At 25.4% G+C, this 21,165-nt stretch overlaps 5 protein-coding genes across 5 annotated transcripts; 2 read left to right on the plus strand and 3 right to left on the minus strand.

Moving 5' to 3' along the window:
• Positions 1-470: 470 nt before the first annotated feature.
• OCT59_017289 (uncharacterized protein) lies at positions 471-1,205 on the plus strand (the record flags this gene model as incomplete). Its single annotated transcript, XM_025311093.2, has 1 exon — positions 471-1,205. The coding sequence occupies one exon, from the start codon at positions 471-473 to the stop codon at positions 1,203-1,205; it is 735 nt and encodes a 244-aa protein (XP_025175071.2).
• A 10,158-nt stretch (positions 1,206-11,363) lies between these two features.
• Positions 11,364-11,972, minus strand: OCT59_017290 (uncharacterized protein; the record flags this gene model as incomplete). The annotated part of the gene is made up of 4 exons (XM_066137393.1): positions 11,364-11,380; positions 11,446-11,505; positions 11,716-11,812; positions 11,883-11,972. The coding sequence occupies 4 exons, from the start codon at positions 11,970-11,972 to the stop codon at positions 11,364-11,366; spliced, it is 264 nt and encodes an 87-aa protein (XP_066003982.1).
• Positions 11,973-12,167: 195 nt separating this feature from the next.
• On the minus strand, positions 12,168-13,518 carry OCT59_017291 (uncharacterized protein; the record flags this gene model as incomplete). The annotated part of the gene is made up of 4 exons (XM_066137394.1): positions 12,168-12,551; positions 12,646-12,698; positions 13,096-13,386; positions 13,470-13,518. 4 exons carry the CDS (start codon positions 13,516-13,518, stop codon positions 12,168-12,170), a joined length of 777 nt encoding a protein of 258 aa, XP_066003983.1.
• Positions 13,519-13,833: 315 nt separating this feature from the next.
• OCT59_017292 (uncharacterized protein) lies at positions 13,834-15,384 on the minus strand (the record flags this gene model as incomplete). The annotated part of the gene is made up of 4 exons (XM_066137395.1): positions 13,834-14,150; positions 14,275-14,375; positions 14,966-15,074; positions 15,147-15,384. 4 exons carry the CDS (start codon positions 15,382-15,384, stop codon positions 13,834-13,836), a joined length of 765 nt encoding a protein of 254 aa, XP_066003984.1.
• A 1,806-nt stretch (positions 15,385-17,190) lies between these two features.
• Positions 17,191-18,441, plus strand: OCT59_017293 (uncharacterized protein; the record flags this gene model as incomplete). Its single annotated transcript, XM_066137396.1, has 7 exons — positions 17,191-17,261; positions 17,357-17,594; positions 17,660-17,719; positions 17,788-17,851; positions 17,991-18,018; positions 18,087-18,354; positions 18,436-18,441. The coding sequence occupies 7 exons, from the start codon at positions 17,191-17,193 to the stop codon at positions 18,439-18,441; spliced, it is 735 nt and encodes a 244-aa protein (XP_066003985.1).
• Between the last annotated feature and the right edge of the window lie 2,724 nt (positions 18,442-21,165).

Consider the following 21,165-nt stretch of genomic DNA (forward strand, 5'->3'; position numbering starts at 1 on the left):
CATAACAAAATTACAAAGGTTTTTATTTATTTATAATTTGGATTATAATGTAGATGAAGGAATTCAACCAAATCTATTCCGAATTCAGGTGATCACGTACCAGATGATGTTTTTCTATGGGATGACTTCTTAGAGAGTGTGAATCTGTATGAATTCACTGATGAAAAAAGATATCAAAGACCGCAATTTTCTCGTTCTAGGTCGGGCGTTGGTGAAATGAGCGCTCAAGCAATTTTTGAATTTAATATCTGCGAAGTATTAAATGAGCTTTTACCCGACTATGAATTTTCGAGAAAAAATACAAAAAAGCCTGGTGATCCGGATTTTACTTGTTTCTTTGCTCAATCAACACTACTCTTTCCAATTGAAATCAAGCCAGAATACCTTTTAGAAGTTAGGAAACTCCAATTTCCAGAATTTTATAAAAGAGTGCAGAAGCAAGAGCGGTGATTAAACAGATTTTTAGTTATATGACAGAAAACGAATGTCAATATGGCGTTCTTTCAACATACAATAAGCACTGGTTTCTGTACCGGCCAAGTAATAACCCAAAAAAGCTCTGGATTTCAGAAACCCTTAAATTAACAAGTGAATCTCCACCGGTTCTCAAGGCGTATGCATACATGGTTCGGAAATTATGCTGTGATAGTGACGATTCTTATTATTCTCATGTTTTGAAAATTCCGGAGTCAGTTACGAGAAAAGATGATGGATCGGTTTCTAAACACACTAGATCTTTAAGGCCTAGGACAAAAAGCTCTTCTGACAATAGCTCAGGCTCATCATCCTCTAGCACTTTGTATAAAGGTCAGAAGAATAACCAGAATCTCTCCTTTATTGATTTCAAGTTTAATGGTATTCTTGGTCAGGGACGAAGCAGAAAGACACTCAAATGTGAATTTCGGGGAAATACGATTGCCTTGAAATGTACCGATCTATGGAAATCTCCACCATATATCTTGAAAGAAATGCAAAATGAAGTCAAGATCTATCAAATTCTTTCTACAATTCAGGGAGAATACATTCCAAAACTAATGTGTTATGGCTACTATGGAGGCGGGATGTGCTACGTTATTGGTACAAGTTTTGTTGGTACTGCTTTAACTAATTATAAGCATATTACAGAACGACAAAGGGTTATGGGTCTTTATGCACTAAATGCAATTCACAGTAAAGGTGTACTTCACAATTACATACGAACGTAACTAGCTTTTCAAAGTATCACCTACTTTTTACATAATATTTTAGTTTTTTTTATAGATTATTTACATTTTTAATATTTGTTTTAGTATATTTTTTTCTTTTTTATTTTTTTTATTTGTTACAAATATGGAATAGAGCTTATATTTAGTGGTTTAGCTTCAAGAAATTATAGAAGGATGAACCTTCATTACCATTTTTTAATGCATGTTTACAATATCTGATGGAAGATTTTCTTTTATATGATCAAGAAATTTGGACTATCAGATATAATAGGCCTTTACTATTAAAATTATTTTATCAATTCAAGAAAGTAGATCAAGTCTGTGCAGTTTTATGGTCTTATTTTATATTGTCATTAATGTATTATGTATCATGATCTTATGTTTTGTATACAGATCACTAATCGAAATCTATTTGAATTTTTGGATGAGTATATTAAGAAGCATATACAAGTTATCTTTATATTTACACTTTTACTTGTAGGAAAAATACATAATGATTGTAGTATAGTGTAGGGTTTCTCAAAATTGAATTAAATTAAATATGAAACTAATTTGAATTTGTCAAATCAAATTAAATTCAAATTAAATTTAAATTAAATATCAAATATTTGTCAAATTGACCAATTAAATTAAATTAAATCAAATCAAATTCAAATCAAATGTCATGTCAATCAATTCTAGTGTAACTACCCCAACGGCACCCAGAAAATTCTTCGAACTCGGCCGGCGTTATGCACTGACACGTGATCTAAGATTTAGGATGTGATGAATAAAACGTGACAAATAGAATTTCATCTACTTGAAAAAATCTGTCCCTCAGATAAATATAAACAGTGAAACTCGGACAAGGGTGTAACGATGTGATAAATAAAACCATATCACGTGATAGAAGAATTTTTCTGGGTGCTGTTGGGTTATTTATTTTAGTGTAATAAGTCTCGTGATTAACTAGTAAAAGAAAGTGATACCATTTGGCTAAGAATGTAATATTTCAAATATTTACTTTTTATTAATACAATCTGACCATCCGATAGTGCATGTATAAGTATTACTTTAATATAACAGATAGTTTGTTAATTAATAATATTAGGTTTTTAGTTATACTTGTAATTTATTTATCTTGTATTCTTTAATTTAATAAACTGGCAAATGCAATACAACTACCAAAAAAAAATCAGATCATAAAATTTGTGATTTATAATTTAATTAGATTAAAAAATATAATTTAATTAAAATCAAATCAGATCTGAATTAGATTTAAACTGATTTATAAATTATTAAATTTCTTAATAAAAAAAATGATTACTAATATACTGATTTTTTTAATAAAATTGATTAGATTACTAATATAATAAAATCAATTAGATATTAATTTTTCTTAATAAATTGGTTTACTTTTTTTTGTTACTTGTAGCAATTTATTAAGATAAAAATAGAAAGTACAAATAAATATACTATAAGAACTATCATTATCGATTTTAATTTATTAATTACTAAACTACTTATTATCTCATATCAGAAACTAGTTATAAAATTGGTTTATTTTTATTAAAAAAAACTAATATATCAATTTTTTAATAAAATCAATTTTTTTATTAAAATTAGTTATTTCATTAAAAAAAACTGATATACAGTCTCTAATGAAAAGAATGGCAGTGCGAATATCATTTGTTGTTTTGGATATGAAATCAGAATTTTCCTATTTAAATTAAAACTTGTAATGCTCAATGGATTTTTAAAATACTATTTTAAAAAGCAATAAAAAAAATGGAAATTTTATCATTGTTTTTATGCTTATTTTACCTTCTAAAAAACAAAGAAGTTATAAATTTAATAGAAATCAGAGAATAATAATTTGCTACAAATTTTTTTAAAATGCATAAAATCTTACATAATAATAAATTCCAATTTTTTTAAAAAAAAAACTACTTACTTTTAACTGCCAAATATTATAATTGCATTTTGTTATATTATATTACCATAGAGAAATACTACTGATAATTTTTACATTAAAATTGAATTTGATATAAAAGTTTGAAATAAAAAGTTTAAACTTCATTTTCTCATCTACTAAAGTTTGTATTGAAATAAAATTACAATTATTAGATTCCTTGCAATAATTACAAGATTTAAATAATAGTCTTTTATTATATTATTGAACTTTTATATTGCTTTTGAAAAATGATTATCTTTATGCAACATAAAAATTCATTATACTTACTATTATACTTGAACTATCACATTATACAGATATTACACAGAAATTTTAAGACCACCATTCAAACCACATAATCAAGAGGAATTTAATAGTGATAATTTTATCTCAATTTAACCTCTGAATGGTGAAAAAGTTAAGAAAATATTAAAATATCATAATAAAAGAGCGCTAGTTAAAAGTGCGAATAGTATACAATACTAAATTGAAGCATTTATTGACATGGTAGATAAGCATATCAAATATTAGTTAAATAATGAAATATATGTATTTTCTGTTCTTCTTTCAGAAAATAAAAAAAAATCACATTTTACTATAAATTACATTTGTAATATTAAAAAAACTGACTGCCATTCTTTTTACTAGCTAGGATTTGTATTTATAATTAAAGATAATTATGAAAGATTTCAAAATATTGCAAATATATTGATAGAAAATAAGATAATAATTATTTATATTCAGATTTTATGATGTTTAATAAAAGTAACTAATAATATATTAAAATTTTTTAAATAAATTTAAAATCAGATTTAATTAATGCAGCTACTTATGAATATTTATTTTTATTATATTTAGCAAAATATAATTAAGTATTTTAAAACAAAATTAAAAGAAAATTTTCAATTATTTATTAAAGTATTTTATATATGTAGAAATATTCTAAGTATTGAATTATTTGAATAATGATAGTAATATATATAATAATAATATTTTTAGAAAGTAAAATTTATATATATATTTAAAATATTATATTTAAATCAAAGTTGTTATTAAGTTAAAATATTTTTATTATTTCAACCCAATAGTGATATTTAAATTTTAAAATAATAGAATACAGAATTTATTAATAATATAATTAAAAAGATTTTATTATAATAAAGATATTTTTCTTAAAATAATTGATTTAAAGTAGTTATTAAAGCTGCAAAACTGGAAGTAATGAAATTATTAAAAGACTTTATTTTAAATAATAAAAGAATCATAATGGTGATAATAATATAAAATAAGTACTAAAATTACTGGAAAAACTAGAGAGTTTTAGCAAATTGGCAAAATGCTAAAATAGCAAAACTTTACTAAAACTATATAAAAATTTTATTAAAAAGTTGGTAAAACTCTAAAAAAAAATAAAACTTAACAGCATTTATTATAAATACTAAAATTGCTAAAATCTTATTAAAATTATAATAAAATTATAGTAAAATTTTAGGGAAACTAATTGTAGGACTTTGAAAAAATAACTTTAGAAAGTATTGAATATTACCAAAATAATAATAATATTATTTTTTTATAATAAATATTAATTGATCAAATAATAGATTTTTATATTACTAAAGCTTGTAATATTATTATATAAAAAAAGAGTAAAAATTAAAAAATTATATGGAGATAATAGTGAAAAAAAATGCAATATATGAAATTACAAAATATGTTAATATACAAAAGACTAATAATAAAAATAGAAGTATAAGAATACAATAAAAATGTTTATTATATAAAAATCCAGAATATTATTAAAAAAATATTTAAGAGACAGATCATCATTCAATTGGTAAAAATGATAAACATTCTATAATTAATTTTATGGATTTTGTAATTAATAAAAAAAAATTTTTTGGAATTTTTTGTTCTTTACTATAAATTTTTTTCCAATAAGTGAAAAAAAACAGTATACAATAACTTTAATGTCTAAAAAAAATATTTCATAAACTTGCACTATATGTATACGTATATAGTTTTAGTAAAAGCTTGTATAAGTTTAACAAAGAATGTGAATATTAAAAAGATTCAAATAAAGCTAAATAAAGATTTAAAAACTAAATAAAAAACCAAATATAGCTTAGTTACAGTGAAAAATATTCAAAAATTTTTCATCCAATATTTGGATTAATAGGAAATTTACTGTCAGAATCTTGCGTTTCTACATAAAAAAGTCAAAGATGTGAAACTCTAGCGATTTTAAACTTTGCAAGTGACTTAGCTAGGATTGTCACTATTAATTACCATCTTTAAAATTTGTGTATCATATCACATGATAATATGACAATCTGGTAAAAAAGAAGTATTAGCCATTTTTAGCAATAATTTGCATAAATCGGCATTATTAAAATTCTCCGGTTGAGTGGCAATTTGTTCCTTAAATAATAAAAGGATCTATTTACTTATAAGATAAGTTACCAGAAACTATAATTAAGAATTTTTAAAAATCCTATTATATATATATAAATTACATTTAAAAAAGGAAATATTACACTAAATTGTTATAATTTTTTTCTTTTTAGATCAATTAACCAATAGGATTACTGGTAAAATTACTAGTAAATTTGAACTTTTTTCTGAAAACTTCTATTAGGAGTATTAAAATGAAGTTCTGTAATAAAAAAATAATACTAATAAATAGTATATATAAATAATATTAAAGTTTAATTAATTATTTGATAATTAATAGAATTTTGCTAACTTTTTCTTTGGGAAATATCACTTAAGTAACATCATCTGTATTAAAAAATAAAATTTATAACTTTTATAACTGGAAATTTTGATTTTTAAAATGACATCATCAAATTTAATAACTTTAGCAAATTCAAATCTTATCCTAATTCTAACACCTAATCATAATCCTAAATAACTCTAATCCTAATTCCCTAATCCAATCCCTAATTCTAACTCTAACTTTAACTAATCTACATGATTTAATTTTACATAGGTAATATCACCTGAGTTAAATCATATGGGGAGAAAACTAGTCTTATACTTAATAGAAATTTATTAAAGTATATTAAATTACTTTAAATAGAATAATTGTATAATATTTTAAAAGTATAGATGCAAGATAATATGCATTATTAAAATCATATATTACTATGAGGAAAGAAAATTCATATAAAGAACTATTATTTTATAATAAATATTAGGAAGTTTAAAAAAATTTAAAAAAAAACATAAAGTATTTTTTTTTGTAAATTTCTTGTAATTTAATGCATTTTTCTTTACTAATAAAACTTTATAAGTTTTTATCTAAAAAAGATAATAAAATTCTATATATTTTTATTTATTTATATGGTATGTTTTATTATATATAAAAAATTTAGTAATTTTACTAGTAATTCTATTAATTAATTAGTTTTAAAAAAAAATCAAAATAATTTAATATTTTCTTTTTATATGTAATTTTTTTTTTTTTTTAAATGATTTATATATGCTTTATTGATATATAGTTTATATATCATACAAATAAATTATCATAAACTATATCCACCCAGTGGGATGCAATCATCAAAATATTTTTATATGTAATTTATTTATTAGTATATTAATACTTTATTAGTTATTAATACTTTATACAAGATTAAATATAAAAAAATTAAAACTAATATTAGTAAGTATTAAACTACTTGTCATTCTAAAAGGATTCTACATATATACTGTTAGATGGATTTTGGAACTATGAAAGTAAATGATTATTTTCTTAGTATGTAATTTTTTTTTTTTTTTTTTAAATGATTTATATATGCTTTATTGATATATAGTTTATATATCATACAAACAAATTATCATAAACTATATCTACCCAGTGGGATGCAATCATCAAAATATTTTTATATGTAATTTATTTATTAGTATATTAATACTTTATTAGTTATTAATACTTTATACAAGATTAAATATAAAAAAATTAAAACTACTTTGCTGAAACTTGGAGTTTACAATCGATATTGATTAGATATTGCAATGATATCATTACGATATCATTACGATATTTTGATAAAAAATAGATTCGACGTCGTTAAGTTAGTCGTAACTATATTTATTCGACATAGATTAGTTCGATATCTCTGCGATATCGCAGCGATCATTATGCGATGTAAATATTATCACGTAATCACATCGTAGTGATGTCGTATTAACATTGAATTAATAATACAAAAATATTTGACATTTATTTGATATCGTAACCATGTCGTATTAACATTGAATTAATATTACAAAATATTTGACATTTTATTTGATATCGTAACCACATCGTAGTGATATCATATTAACATCGAATTAATATTGCAAAAATATTTTACATCTATTTGATATCGTAACCACATCGTAGTGATGTCGTATTAACATTGAATTAATATTACAAAATATTTGACATTTTATTTGATATTGTAATCACATCGTATTGATATCATATTAACATCGAATTAATATTCAAAAATATTTTATCTATTTGATATCGTAACCACATCGTAGTGATGTCGTATTAATATTGAATTAATATTACAAAATATTTGACATTTTATTTGATATCGTAACCACATCGTAGCCATATCGTAGTGATATCATATTAACATCGAATTAATATTGCAAAAATATTAAAAATATTTTACATCTATTTGATATCGTAGCCACATCGTAGTGATGTCGTATTAACATTGAATTAATATTACAATTTTATTTGATATCGTAACTACATCATAATAATATCATATTAATATCGAATTAATATTACAAAAAATGTTTTACATTTATTTAATATCGTAACTACATCGTAATGATATTATATTAACACCGAATTAACATCACAAAAATATTTTTATTGTAATATATGTTTATTATTTATTATACATTAATAATAATAATTTTTTATTAGTGGATTATTATGGGTGAGTGGAGTACGTTTCTTTTCTTCCTTTTTTTTTATTCTTTTCTTCTCTTTTTTATTCTTTTCTTCTCTTTTTTATTCTTTTCTTCTCTTTTTTATTCTTTTCTTCTCTTTTTTATTCTTTTCTTCTCGTATGTGAGTGGATGGATACGTCATTTTCAATTTTAAAATATATATATATATATATAAAAAAATAAAAAAAACAATCATGATTAATAAAATGTACTCTTTGTAAAATATATTTAAAATTTAATACATAACCTTGGGATAATAGTTAGAGCAGGTAATTCCGGGATTTTGTAAAGAATAATAAAAATGATAATATTTTTAAGTTAGTTCTTTCTTTAAATTTTTTTGAAAGTGTTTTGTTTCTTAAAATCATAATATTGTAAAAAAAATGCTGGTTGCTACGACTGACGGATAACGACAAATTGTCAGGCTACCCCCGGACAAAGTAATTGGAAGGCGGAAAATGCCATAAATATCCAGCCCTATTTTACAACATTTTCTTCCAGGCTAAAGCAAATATTACAAAAGAAATTGCAAATATATTTAACAAGCAATAGATACATGACCGTTGAAAAATATATTCACACTTCATATTGTAATACCACAGTCTAACAAAGAAATTGCAAATATATTTAACAAGCAATAGATACATGGCCGTTGAAAAATATATTCACATTTATACCACAGTCTAACAAAAAAATACTCAAACCACAACATATTGTAAAAAAAATATGAAAAATACGCGTATATCCTATTTTCATACCTTGCTTAACAGCTCCACTATTTATTTAAAAAACGGCTTTTTTCTTTTCTTTTGTATGTGGGTAGGTGGGTACATTTTTCCTTTCTTTTATTCTTTTCTTTCGTATGTGAGTGGCGGGTACATTTTCTTTTCTTTATTCTTGCTTTTATTCTTGCTTTTCGTATGTGGGTGTCTTACTATGTTGAATATATAAACTAAAGTGTCCCAAAGTATTGTTAATATTGTAAAAAGATAATTAAAGTATACTTTAAAAAGAAAAAAGAAGAGACGAACTAAAATACCGTAAAGTATTAATATAAAAGACAAGAGAAAAGCGTATTTTTGAAAATAAACAAAAAAAATCTCATTAATAAACGCGAATTTTAGCTATTTTTAGATATCACATGCATGATATCACATGCATGTAATTAAAGTGATTTTAATTGGTTAATTTTAATTTATTATTACATCATGCATATGATTTTATTGGTTAAAATTTTATACGATACAAATTAAAATAATTATTTTATTATATTTATATAATTAATATAATTATATGGCTGTAAAATAAAAATTATTTTTTATCCAAATTCTATTTGTAGTATCGTGATTTGGTAGTTGGCACCTTTCTGAATTACAATTATGAATAAAATGTACTTTTTGAACATTATCTATTACAGTAATTGGAAAAATACATCTCCATTTATCTCCTGTGCATAGACGGTAAAGTGGACATTTTAATACTGAATGTTCAACCATAAGTTATCTTCAAACCAACTCACAACAATAAATGCATAATATTTGTTATTGTTACCCTTAGGTTGAAAGATACCTTTGATTATTGCATAAGATTCTTCATGATCTTCTTTCATAAATTGCGATAAAATCATCGGATTTGATGAAGTAACTTTTGAAAGGATACCATTTTCTTCTTCAATCATATATGATGCAAATTTGTACCAACTAATTGAAGAGTTTATAAGTGCCGCCTCAAACTTCATATCCACATAAGATAAAAACAATTCAGTTTTAAAATTATGTAAAGTTAAAAGAAGTTTATCACGTTCCTGCTTTGGCATTCTTTTTTTTAATGAAATATTGGAAATAAAGTTTACTGGAGCCCTATGAAAAAAGTCTGTGTGATTTTTGTTGAAAAATCATTCAATTAAATTCACTACGATTTCTGTATATTTGACCATACAATAATTGTGCTAAAAATTGCAATAAATCACACAATTATTGCATGGTAATTCATTCAATAATTATCCTATTTTTGACCTGAATTTATACAATTATTGTGTGATTTTTGAGCCAAATTTTTTTAGGCCATATTTTAGGAATTATAGGTTAAATTTTACAGTAATAACAGGCAATTTATAAAGTGAAATTATGAATTTTTTTTATTGACTTAAAATATAAAAAATATACACAATATTTCATAAATAAAATACTAAATTTGATATAATCATAAATATAAAAATTTGTAAGAAAATAAAATAAAATAAAGTATGTTAGTAACATGAAAGTAAATTAGTATTATCAAAGAAGAAAGTAAATTATTAGTGTAAGTAAATTATTAGTATTAAATAAAAAAGTATGAAGTTAGTGAAGAAAGCAAATTAGTAGTGTTAAAAAGTACTAAATTATTAGTGTTAGTAATAAAAAAGTATGAAGTTAGTGAAGAAAGCAAATTAGTAGTGTTAAAAAGTAAATTATTAGTATTAGTAATAAAAAAAAGTATGAAGTTAGTGAAGAAAGCAAGTTAGTAACATTAAAATGTAAAAAGTTAGGAAAATAAAAAGATAATGAACACAAGTTTTTCTTACCTGATATTTTAAAAGAAAGTTGAAGAAAAGTTAAAAGGTTAAAAAAACATAAACAAAAACATTTCGCGTCGTCATATTTATTTTGACGATCAGATCACGTGATCAACATATATAATTTTAAGAGTTGATTTTTACCGCATAATTCTGGCCAAATTATAATTCCGGTCAGAACTAATTGTGTAACCTAATAAAAAGTTTTTGACTTTTTTTTAGTTACAAGATGATACAAAAATTTCACCAATGGGTCCAGAAAATGCCCATTTATAAGCAAATATGCAGTTGAATTTTATGTAACCTTACTGCATAAATCACTTTACTTAGGAAAATCTATTTGTAATGGTTAAAAGTGGCTACATTCGACCCTAAAAGTGGTCAAATGTAACCATACAGGTAAGATGGAAAGTAGTATAGTAGGATTACCCAAAAATTGCTTTCTGTATCTAAATTTAAGTCTATTTTCAAGTTGTACAATAATCACAATTTTTATTGTACAAAAATTGAATGTTTTCTGTATCCTAAATTTAAGTTGTATAAAAATCACACAAAAATTGAACATTTTCTATATCTTAAATTTAAGTTGTACAAAAATTGCATACTTTTAATATGCTTTGAAAAACTTCATAGCTATTTTTATCCAAAAATCTGCAATAATTGTACAATTTCCACACGGACTTGAACAAATATTGTACAAAAATTGGATGATTTTTTTTCATAGGGGAGATATAACTAAATTAAAAGATTAGTAAATATAAATATCAAACATGTACTATTATATGCAATAAAATACTTACTTTTTGTATCATCATCATCGTCTTGAACTTGTTCAGTTGCTTCAGTTGAATATTTATCTTCTGTAACATACCAATTTAAAAATAATTGTCCAAAATTTGAATTTGTAAATCCAGTACAAGATCTATTAAATCTTGGATCAATACCACCATCTGCTAAATGTCGAATTGCAAATAAAGTATTGTAACGCTTTAATAAATCTAAATCTATGTTTTTGCAATTAGTTTTTGGTACCATCCCCTTAAAAATACGATGGACCATTTCTTTTATACCAACTTGGGTATTAATAAGTGTTCCAAAGGTTTTAGCATGCATCAAAAGATGCATATTAACGTGTATGTTTGGTAAATTAACAAAATTTACAAAAACCTATAAAAAGTAAAATATTGTTAATTATTTGAAATTATTCCACATTTCAATATCAAATTTGTAACTATACCTTTGGAAGGATTGAAAACTCTTCTTCAAGACATTGTTGCAATTCCTCATAGCTATCTGATGTAAATTTCTTGTTAAAAACCGCTTTCATAGTTTTTGCAATATGTATCCAACAAGCCGAATATAATAATTTTTGGAACTGAAGCCCTAAAAGCTCGAAATGCATCAATTCTTTGTTGAATCAAATTGGCTGTTTCATTACGTTTGATACTTGGATTCTTTTAAAAACTGGTTTAACAAAAATGGCATAATCATAGCTAATCTAAGTAAATCCGACATCATAAAACTATTGTAGTGAGTAATCGGATTTGTAAGCGGACCATCTTTTTGGGATTTCAAAATTTTTCCAAATTTCGATAAAATTATCTTCTCCTTCTCGTGAAAATAATTCACAAGTTAATTTTAGTAGCCACCCAATCTTTCCTGCAGTCGCACGATAAACATCCTGCTGGCGTTCTGTAAATGTCTTTCCCTTTTTTAATTTATCTAAAATACTAGGTAATGATCGTAAACCGTATTCCGTACAAAGTTGATCTCTTAACGACATTATAGTCTCATGAGAAATTTTTAAGATTTCTTCGTCTGTAATATGATGATAACGTAATGTTGTTACGATATCCTGATTGTGAGCACTCAATGATTCTTTAGTAGTTTTACAAGTACGACAACCCTTATTTGCATTACGTCTAAATTTATTTTTTAAAAAATTTTAATAGTTGTCATAAAATTATATTATTATATTATTAACTAAGTTGAAAAAATACCTTAAGACTTCCTGTCATATCGTTACCTTGAGGTAAATCTGCCGTAATAACGCCTAAACCAGCAATTATCCATGCATCTTGTGCCTTGGACAGTCATCACCTTTCCTTTCTCTAATTCCTTCATTTCTGAAATGAATGGTATCATAAATTTGTCAAATTTTCCTCCAAATGGGATAAACCCAATAACAAAATGGTTCTTTATTAGCTTTCTTTGATGTGCTGGCATATTTCCAAACTGTACATAAACACCACCTAGAGAATGGTATACATTTCTAAATGTACCAAAATCATCATAATAAAGATCTAAAAACAGCTTATAGATTGGCATAGATGATGATGGTGGATTTCTAATAGAAATGTAATCAGATGGATGTAGGTATGAAAGCTTTACATTACGAACGTGCCAACGGTCATTACATTTATAAATTATTTCACTAATCCGCAATGAACCATCAGGAATATTTTGATGTCGAAACATCATCAATATAGTTACTTTTTCTAAAATTTGAGAAGTCATTATAATTAAAAATGGTTCGTCTTGTAACCATACTTCACCGGTAATAGAACGACGTTGTCTTGGTAACCCTTTTAAATTTCCGGGTAAATCACTATATTCCAAAATTTTTTGAATTCGTAACTGATAATATCCATCATGATTTTTTAAAATTGATCTTAATCTTCCAAGTTTTTTTTGACCATTATCATCATGATAGTAAACAAAATCACCAGATCGGTACAATACTATTTATTAAAAATAAATAACTTTAATAAATATTATCAATGATAATAAATTATAATTGTATCAAAGTGTATTAATTTATAACCTTCTGATATTAATATTTCGTGTTGTCCAAAAAGTGTGGATTCCCCCATAAATTTCCATGCCAAAATTCTGATTTTTCTTCAGAATTAATGCCGGGTCCAAAATACATATGCTTCATTAGCATCGGATTATTAAGAACACGCCATATAATTTCACTAATTGAGAGTTGATACGAAAGTTTTGATCCTCGTGAGGTTGATGGAGTTTTTTTTGGTGAAATTTTAATAGACTTTGTTATTATTGGTAGGAGAGGAAGACGTTTTCTCCATGATTGGAATCTTCGGATATTTTTTACCACATGGGTAGGTTCAAATTGAGAATTGTGAATGATATCGACAAGATCTTCATATGCTTTCGTAGAAACATTATGTTTCGAAATGAAGCCAGCAAAATAATGCCGTAGTTGTATAATTATCAAAGTACGGTGCAAATTGACCATTGCAGAACGGTATCTTGTCTTCATCTAACGCTTCAACGATTTGATGTATTTCTTCCTCTTCGTTATTACGTTCCTCTTCATCGTAATTACGTTCCTCTTCATCGTTATTACATTCCTCTTCCACTTGATTATTATTATCATCATTATTACCTTCATCCTCCTCCTCTTCGTCATTGTTTTCATTATTATCTTCCTCCTCTTCCTCCTCTTCATAATTGTATTCGTTATCACTTTCTTCTTCCTCTTCAGATCGATTGAATTGACATTATCTTGCGAAAATATCATCTCATCATTGTAGTCTGAGGATTAATTGATCCATATGCATTATCGTCATCATTAATGTCTTGAAAACTTAAATCATCTTTACGATCATACTGAAAGTCCATGTCATCGTTATCGTTATCAGGTGAACGTACAGGCGAACGAATTGCCACTCTCTCGTCAGAATCTGTTGTCTCATTAGGTTTGCTGTAAGAAAACCGATTTCGAATTCAAATTGGCTCTATTGGCTTGTTGCGACTATATCGTCTTCTCATCTTTATAACAATTTAAAATAATTCAAATTTAATTAGAATTTTATAAATTCAATTAGAACTAAATTTATTAAATACTATTAGTGTGTCGGCAAAAAAAAAAAATGCAATTAAGTAATCAATTCGGTTAAATTACTGCCGATTTGGCTACACAAAATTTAGGGTCAATTAAACCGGCTGTATATAGTTAATGACAATTGGTATATTATCGAAAATAGTCATTTATTGAATGAAAATAAAATAAAATATATAATAATATAAAACATAATAATAAAATAAAATAAAACATATAATAATATAAACATAATAATAATTAAATAAAATAAAACATATAATAATAAAATAAAATAAAACATAATATTAAAATAAAATAAAACATAATAATAAAATAAAATAAAATATATTAAAATAATAAAATAAAAAATAAAAAATCAATGACGCCTCGGTGAGAGCCCGCGCTCTCAGTGGTAGGGAGATCGAGAACGAGAGCGCCTGCACTCTCGGTGGTGAGGAGATCGAACGAACCAGCCGCCTGCGCTCTCAGTGGTAGCAGGGAGCGGAGCGAGCCGCCTGCGCTCTCTATACTCGTATGTCCTACGATCCATCCTATTTCTCCGGGCGGCCCGGACTAATGCTTAAAACAAAGCAAGTATTAATATAAATGCAATGAATTAATGAAAAAATCAGTTAAATAATAAATACTTACGCTCCACTCTCCAAAACTCGTCAGAGAGTTCCTGGTGGAATCTCTCGTCATGCAAAGTCGGAGTACGAGTGGGATATTTTTCAGGATTTCTGTTTATTAATCTCTCTAAATTCTCGTACCCCGACTTTAGCGCATTCCATTTCTCTCTACATTGTTTTCTAGTTGGCCTGAATATGTGGTTGTTTCGTATATCACGAGCAATTCCACGCCATAATTGGTTTTGGTCATGTAACCTCATTGTGGCGAATAAGGGCGATAGGCCCGACGACGCTGAATTAAGGTCAAAGCAGCGTCATCGGGCCATTGAATGTATACTGGAAGATTTGCGTTTAAGTTTAATGCTGCCATTATTAAATATTATTAGTTTGACGGGGAAAAATGTCAAGAAAAGGCTCTATATTTATAATAAATTTATTATGATTTCTTTGAGTTTATTTTTACGATCTTGTCTAAATTTTTTAGTTCTAATGCAATCATCCTTAATTAATTTATTTAACATTGAATACACACATAATTTTTTTTTGATTTCTTTGAGTTTATTTTTACGATCTTGTCTAAATTTTTTAGTTCTAATGCAATCATCCTTAATTAATTTATTTAACAATGAATACACACATAATTTTTTTTTGATTTCTTTTTCAAATATTTTTACGATCTGTTTCAGTTCTAATGCAATCATCTTTAATTAATTTATTTAACATTGAATACACACATATTTTTTTTTGATTTCTTTGAGTTTATTTTTACGATCTTGCCTAAATTTTTTAGTTCTAATGCAATCATCTTTAATTAATTTATTTAACATTGAATACACTCAATTTTTTGATTTATCAATTTATTTTAAAAATATAATTATAGTAATATTGCATTAATTAATATATATAAATAAAAATAAATAAACAAATTCTATTAATAAAAAATGAGTTAAAATGTTATCTTTATACTTTATAATTATAAAATATAATATTTTAAATCACGCATGTCCTTCGATTATATTTCATATTACACTGCGATGATATATTACAATTATACTGAATTTTAAGCTAACCTTAATTTACACCGTAACGAACTTAATTCGATCTTAATTTACTCCGTTTTAGGAATATTATCGAACAATTAAACAAATGATTAGTTGCATACGACTTGTATTATTTGAATAGTTGATACTTTATATACCGATATTTGATTACACCAATATGTATTAAAACTCTTTCCTATCAGTAATTTCACAATTTCAATCAATATATCGGTATTTTTCAAATATCATTGTAAGTCTACTACTGTAGATCCCATCTATTTTTTATGTAATCAATCCAAGAGGCTTACACTAAATAGATATGGCTTAGTTAGATAGGATCATCACATGGTTCATTGGCTCAGTTATTTTTCCGTCGAAGTACCAGGATCTTATAAATTTTTTTTCTTGCATGTCATCGTATCACACATAAAAATGGAAATTCAAAACGTAATATTCCATTAATTTCTTCTCACTCCTTTTCTTCTACTGATCATTTTTCTTCTCACCTTTTCTTCTTCTACCGATCATTTTTCTTCTCACCTTTCCATTATTTTTCTTCTCATTCCACGTATAGCCTGAAAAATATAATAAATTTGAAACCGTAAAATTGATTTGAGGTAATCTTCCATGTAAAAAAAAATTTCACTGAATGAAATTCGATATTGTAATAATTTATTTATATTAATTAAATTTAATTTTCGATCTTCTAGAAATCATAATTTTTAGTTTTCCCATCTCCCGATATTTTTAACTGATCCTGCATTCTACACGATACACAATGATATTAAGATCACGTATATTTTCCAATTAAATACTACAATCATAATTACAATAGCTAAAATCTCAAAATTATATCACGATAACCTCGCCCTTTTTTTTGTTCATTCAATATTTATCATCTACTTTTTTGAGCAAGAAAGTTGCTCTACATTTTTTATTCATTCATATTTTCTCGATAAATATCACCTACTTTTAAACAAAAAGGTTGTTCCACTTTTTTTTTCGCTCATATTTTTTTTTTATATTATGACGACTAAACGTAAATTACCTAATAAATCGTCTGATGATAATCAAGAAATGGAAGTTGAAGGAGGTATGTAGATATAACTCTTTTGTAAATTTATAGTAAGTTTTGCTTATATAGTTATATGTAAGAAGAATAATTAATAAATACCAAAAATATGTATAATAGGATCGAAAAGAAAACAAATTACGAAAAAAGAAGAGATATTGACATTGAGAAAGCCAATCAGTTGATGAAAAAAAGTAAAAATAGTAATAAAGAAGCTGCCGAATCTGCTGATAAAGAAGTTATAGTAGTAAATGAAAAAAGAAGTAATGATGATGATGATGACGATGATGATGATGATGATGATGATGATAATGATGATGATGATGAGAGTAAGACGGAAGATCATAAAAAACCCGAAGTATTTCAATCAAAGTCAAATTTAGAAATAGTTGCTTGGCTCGTCGACCATCCGGAAATTTTAAGATTGGCACTGAAATGAACAATACGGATGTTGCTATCTCATCATCCAGTAAAATTACGGACGTAAGTATTAAATTAACATGATTTTATTATGTCTAAATCTTTTAAATAATGTATTTTTAATATTTTAGGATAAAATTCGTCTATGGGACGAAAGTGTCAAGTGTCTTTTTTTACGTGCAAGAAGTCCGCGTGGTGAAGTTTTTGATGAGTTGATAACAAAAATTTTCAAAATAAAAATACATTCGAACGAAGCTAAAAGCTACCTCGAAAAAACCCGAAAATTTTTTATCGATTTCAGAAATAAGTTTAACCAAATTATTTTAACTTCTAGAAGAATTTAAAGAAATAAGAAAAAACAGGTATTTATTTAATTGTTTCGTAGCTAACCAAATAGTGCTGTTTGTATTAATTATTAATTTAATTATAGAGCATCTACTGGAAGTTTATCTCAAAAGGAACTTATAGATTACGTTGATGAAGAATTTGTCCAAAAGATTTTAAGCCGACAGCTTGTAGCTGTTAATATTTCAGAATTAACAAGAAATGGAGATTCAAATATTCTGGTTGATTTCGTAAGAGAAACCTTTAAGATTTCGTGGAACAGAAAAAATTTGTCCGCCGTTAAAGAATTAGATAATATGACCAAAAAATTAACGATTCTTAGGAGCGGAAATAAGATCGTTGATTCTTTATCAGTAAGTTATTTTATTTATACTGTACTGATACTTCATATCCTTTAATCATAGTTATTAATAATAATATTAAATTATACATAGTTATAAATCTTAGCAAACGCTCTAATTTTTTTATAAAATTATGCATTTTATAACGATATTACATTGAATAAATTTAGTAAATTTTACAAGCAAATGATAATATGAAACATCATTATTCTAAACATTATACCATAATGTTAAGTGATAATAATATAAAATAAAATGGATGTATAAAACTATAAAATGTTTCCGTTCTTAAGATATAACATTTTCAAGTTTAAAAAGTAATTGTGTTTTGTTAAAAATGGAATGGTTATTATATGACGTTTCTTCTTTAGATATACGGCCTAAATATCTCTATATATTTGACGTTCTTATACAGATCAAAAAGAATACATTTGCGTAACATTTGCGTAAAGTAAGAACTTTAAAGTTTAAGCCAATTCTGACTGGTAATTTACAAAATAACAAACACATTTCTTAAAAAAAATTCTGAATCAGAATACTTTTCCGGTTTCCATCTTCGATTCTGCAAAAAATTGAAAAGTTCAGGTGATAATTTAAGAAATATTCACCTATAAAGAGACTAAACAATTATCAGGTTGATCAAGTTCGTGTAATACCAAATTTAATAAATTGTCTGATTAAATGATCGCGTATATTAAATGATCGCGTATATTATAAGGCTATAAGGCCTATTAATTCCTAAAAAGTCAATTTAACCACTATTTTATTTAACCGCTATTTATTTGTACGTTTTTTTTTTTGAAAAAAAAAAACTTTCTTTCTGAAAGTGAGTCTTCCTCCTATACCGTTTGCCGTCGTGCATAGTGTGTTATAGGAAAAGGCGGACTTGAATTATATAGGTGTAAGCTTATGTTATATAGGCGTAAAGCTTATATAATTAACGCAACGAAAATCCTTTAATCAAAGCTTAAAATAGGCATGATGGGATATTCTCATATATCATGAGCTCTGTCTGTTCGAAGTGTCGTTTTATATATAATTAAGTAGGCTTAAGTCGTAAGTAACTTTTTTATAACATTGATTATTGGAGAATTAAGTGGCAAAAATAATTTTTAGTTTGTAAGACTTTTTAACTCCATACCAACTTGTGTGCGTTTGGCGTGTAATTAATTCCCTAACCCTTGACCCACTCGTGGGTTAGGTAGGTTGCTTTGCACTTCTTGCAGCCTACCTTATAATGGGTTTTAGGTCCACGTTTGCCCATTTAAAATTTATTAAACAGGATGTCATTCGTCCAAACACATTGCAACGTTTGTTGATGAAGCTATAGTTGTCTAATAAAAGTTCGCTTTGCCAGGCAATTTATGGTGGATTCAATGGATCAAATTACAAACAACAATAATGCAGTCATATGAGAATTCCAGGCCAAAGAATAAGGGTGAATTGTCAAAGTTGAGAATATATTTGTATTTTTTTTTTAAAGCCGTCATTCTCATGAACTTTTTCATTGTATTTCTAAATTCAATGATTTTGGTAATGATGAAACTGCAGTTGTTTATAGGGGTTTCCCGCCAAACTTCTGAGGTGAATTTATGTCTGGTGTTTTCGAATATACTTATCCTTTTTGCAATAGAGTCGTAGCGAGTCTTCTTAAAGCGTACCTGTGACACCCCATCCAACTTGGGCAGTGTCGCTGAATCTAAAGCAAGGTACCCGGTTAATCCTCAACTTTGGGTTGATGAGTTATGATTCTGGAGTATTAAGGCATAATGTTTTGACTTACATCACCAATTTAACTCATAATTCTAATTTATTGAATTAGTTTATTATAGATTTATTGATATTTTTTTTTATCTGTTATATAATATTTAAACTAATGTATACTTTATCTGTAATTAAAATTGTTATTGTAATAAATAACCGGTAACTTAAATCTATTGAAATTAACTTTTAAATTAGATTACAAATTATTAAAATATTATAAAACGATATTTGATTGATTTGATATTTTTATAGATAATATCATTTTGATATTATTTTGATACTGAATTAATATTAAAATAATATTATATTGATATTGCATTTATTAAAAAAAATCATTATTGTTATAACAATATCAAAATGATATCGTTTCGTTATTTGTCAATATCGATTAGATAATTATAAAGTGATATCTTTACGATATCATATTGATATTGAATTAATGTTAGAACGATATCATATTAATATCGTATTTACTTTCTATTTTTCATTATTGTTATAACAATATCGAAATATCGATATGATATCGATTTGATGTTTCGTCAATATCGTTATGATGTCGATTAGATAATTATAAAGTGATATCTTTACGATATCATATTGATATTGAATTAATGTTGAAACGATATCATATTAATATCGTATTTACTTTCTATTTTTCATTATTGTTATAACAATATCGAAATATCAATATGATATCGATTTGATGTTTCGTCAATATCGTTATGATGTCAATTAGATAATTATAAAGTGATATCTTTACGATATCATATTGATATTGAATTAATGTTGGAACGATATCATATTAATATCGTATTTACTTCCCATTTTTCAAAAAATTCATTGTTGTTATAACAATATCGAAATGATATCGATCTGATATTTTTTCAAACAAATATCTTTACGATATTATTTCGATATATTGAATTAATATTGAAATGATATCATTGCGATATCATAATGATATCATTTGCAAATCGATATCGCCACGATATTTATTTAACATCATTATTATATCAATTCGGTATTGTTTAAAAATTCAAGGTTTCTGTAAAGTACTTA

The sequence above is a fragment of the Rhizophagus irregularis genome, chromosome 26, assembly GCF_026210795.1.
Source record: "Rhizophagus irregularis chromosome 26, complete sequence".
Classification (NCBI taxonomy): Eukaryota; Fungi; Glomeromycota; class Glomeromycetes; order Glomerales; family Glomeraceae; genus Rhizophagus; species Rhizophagus irregularis.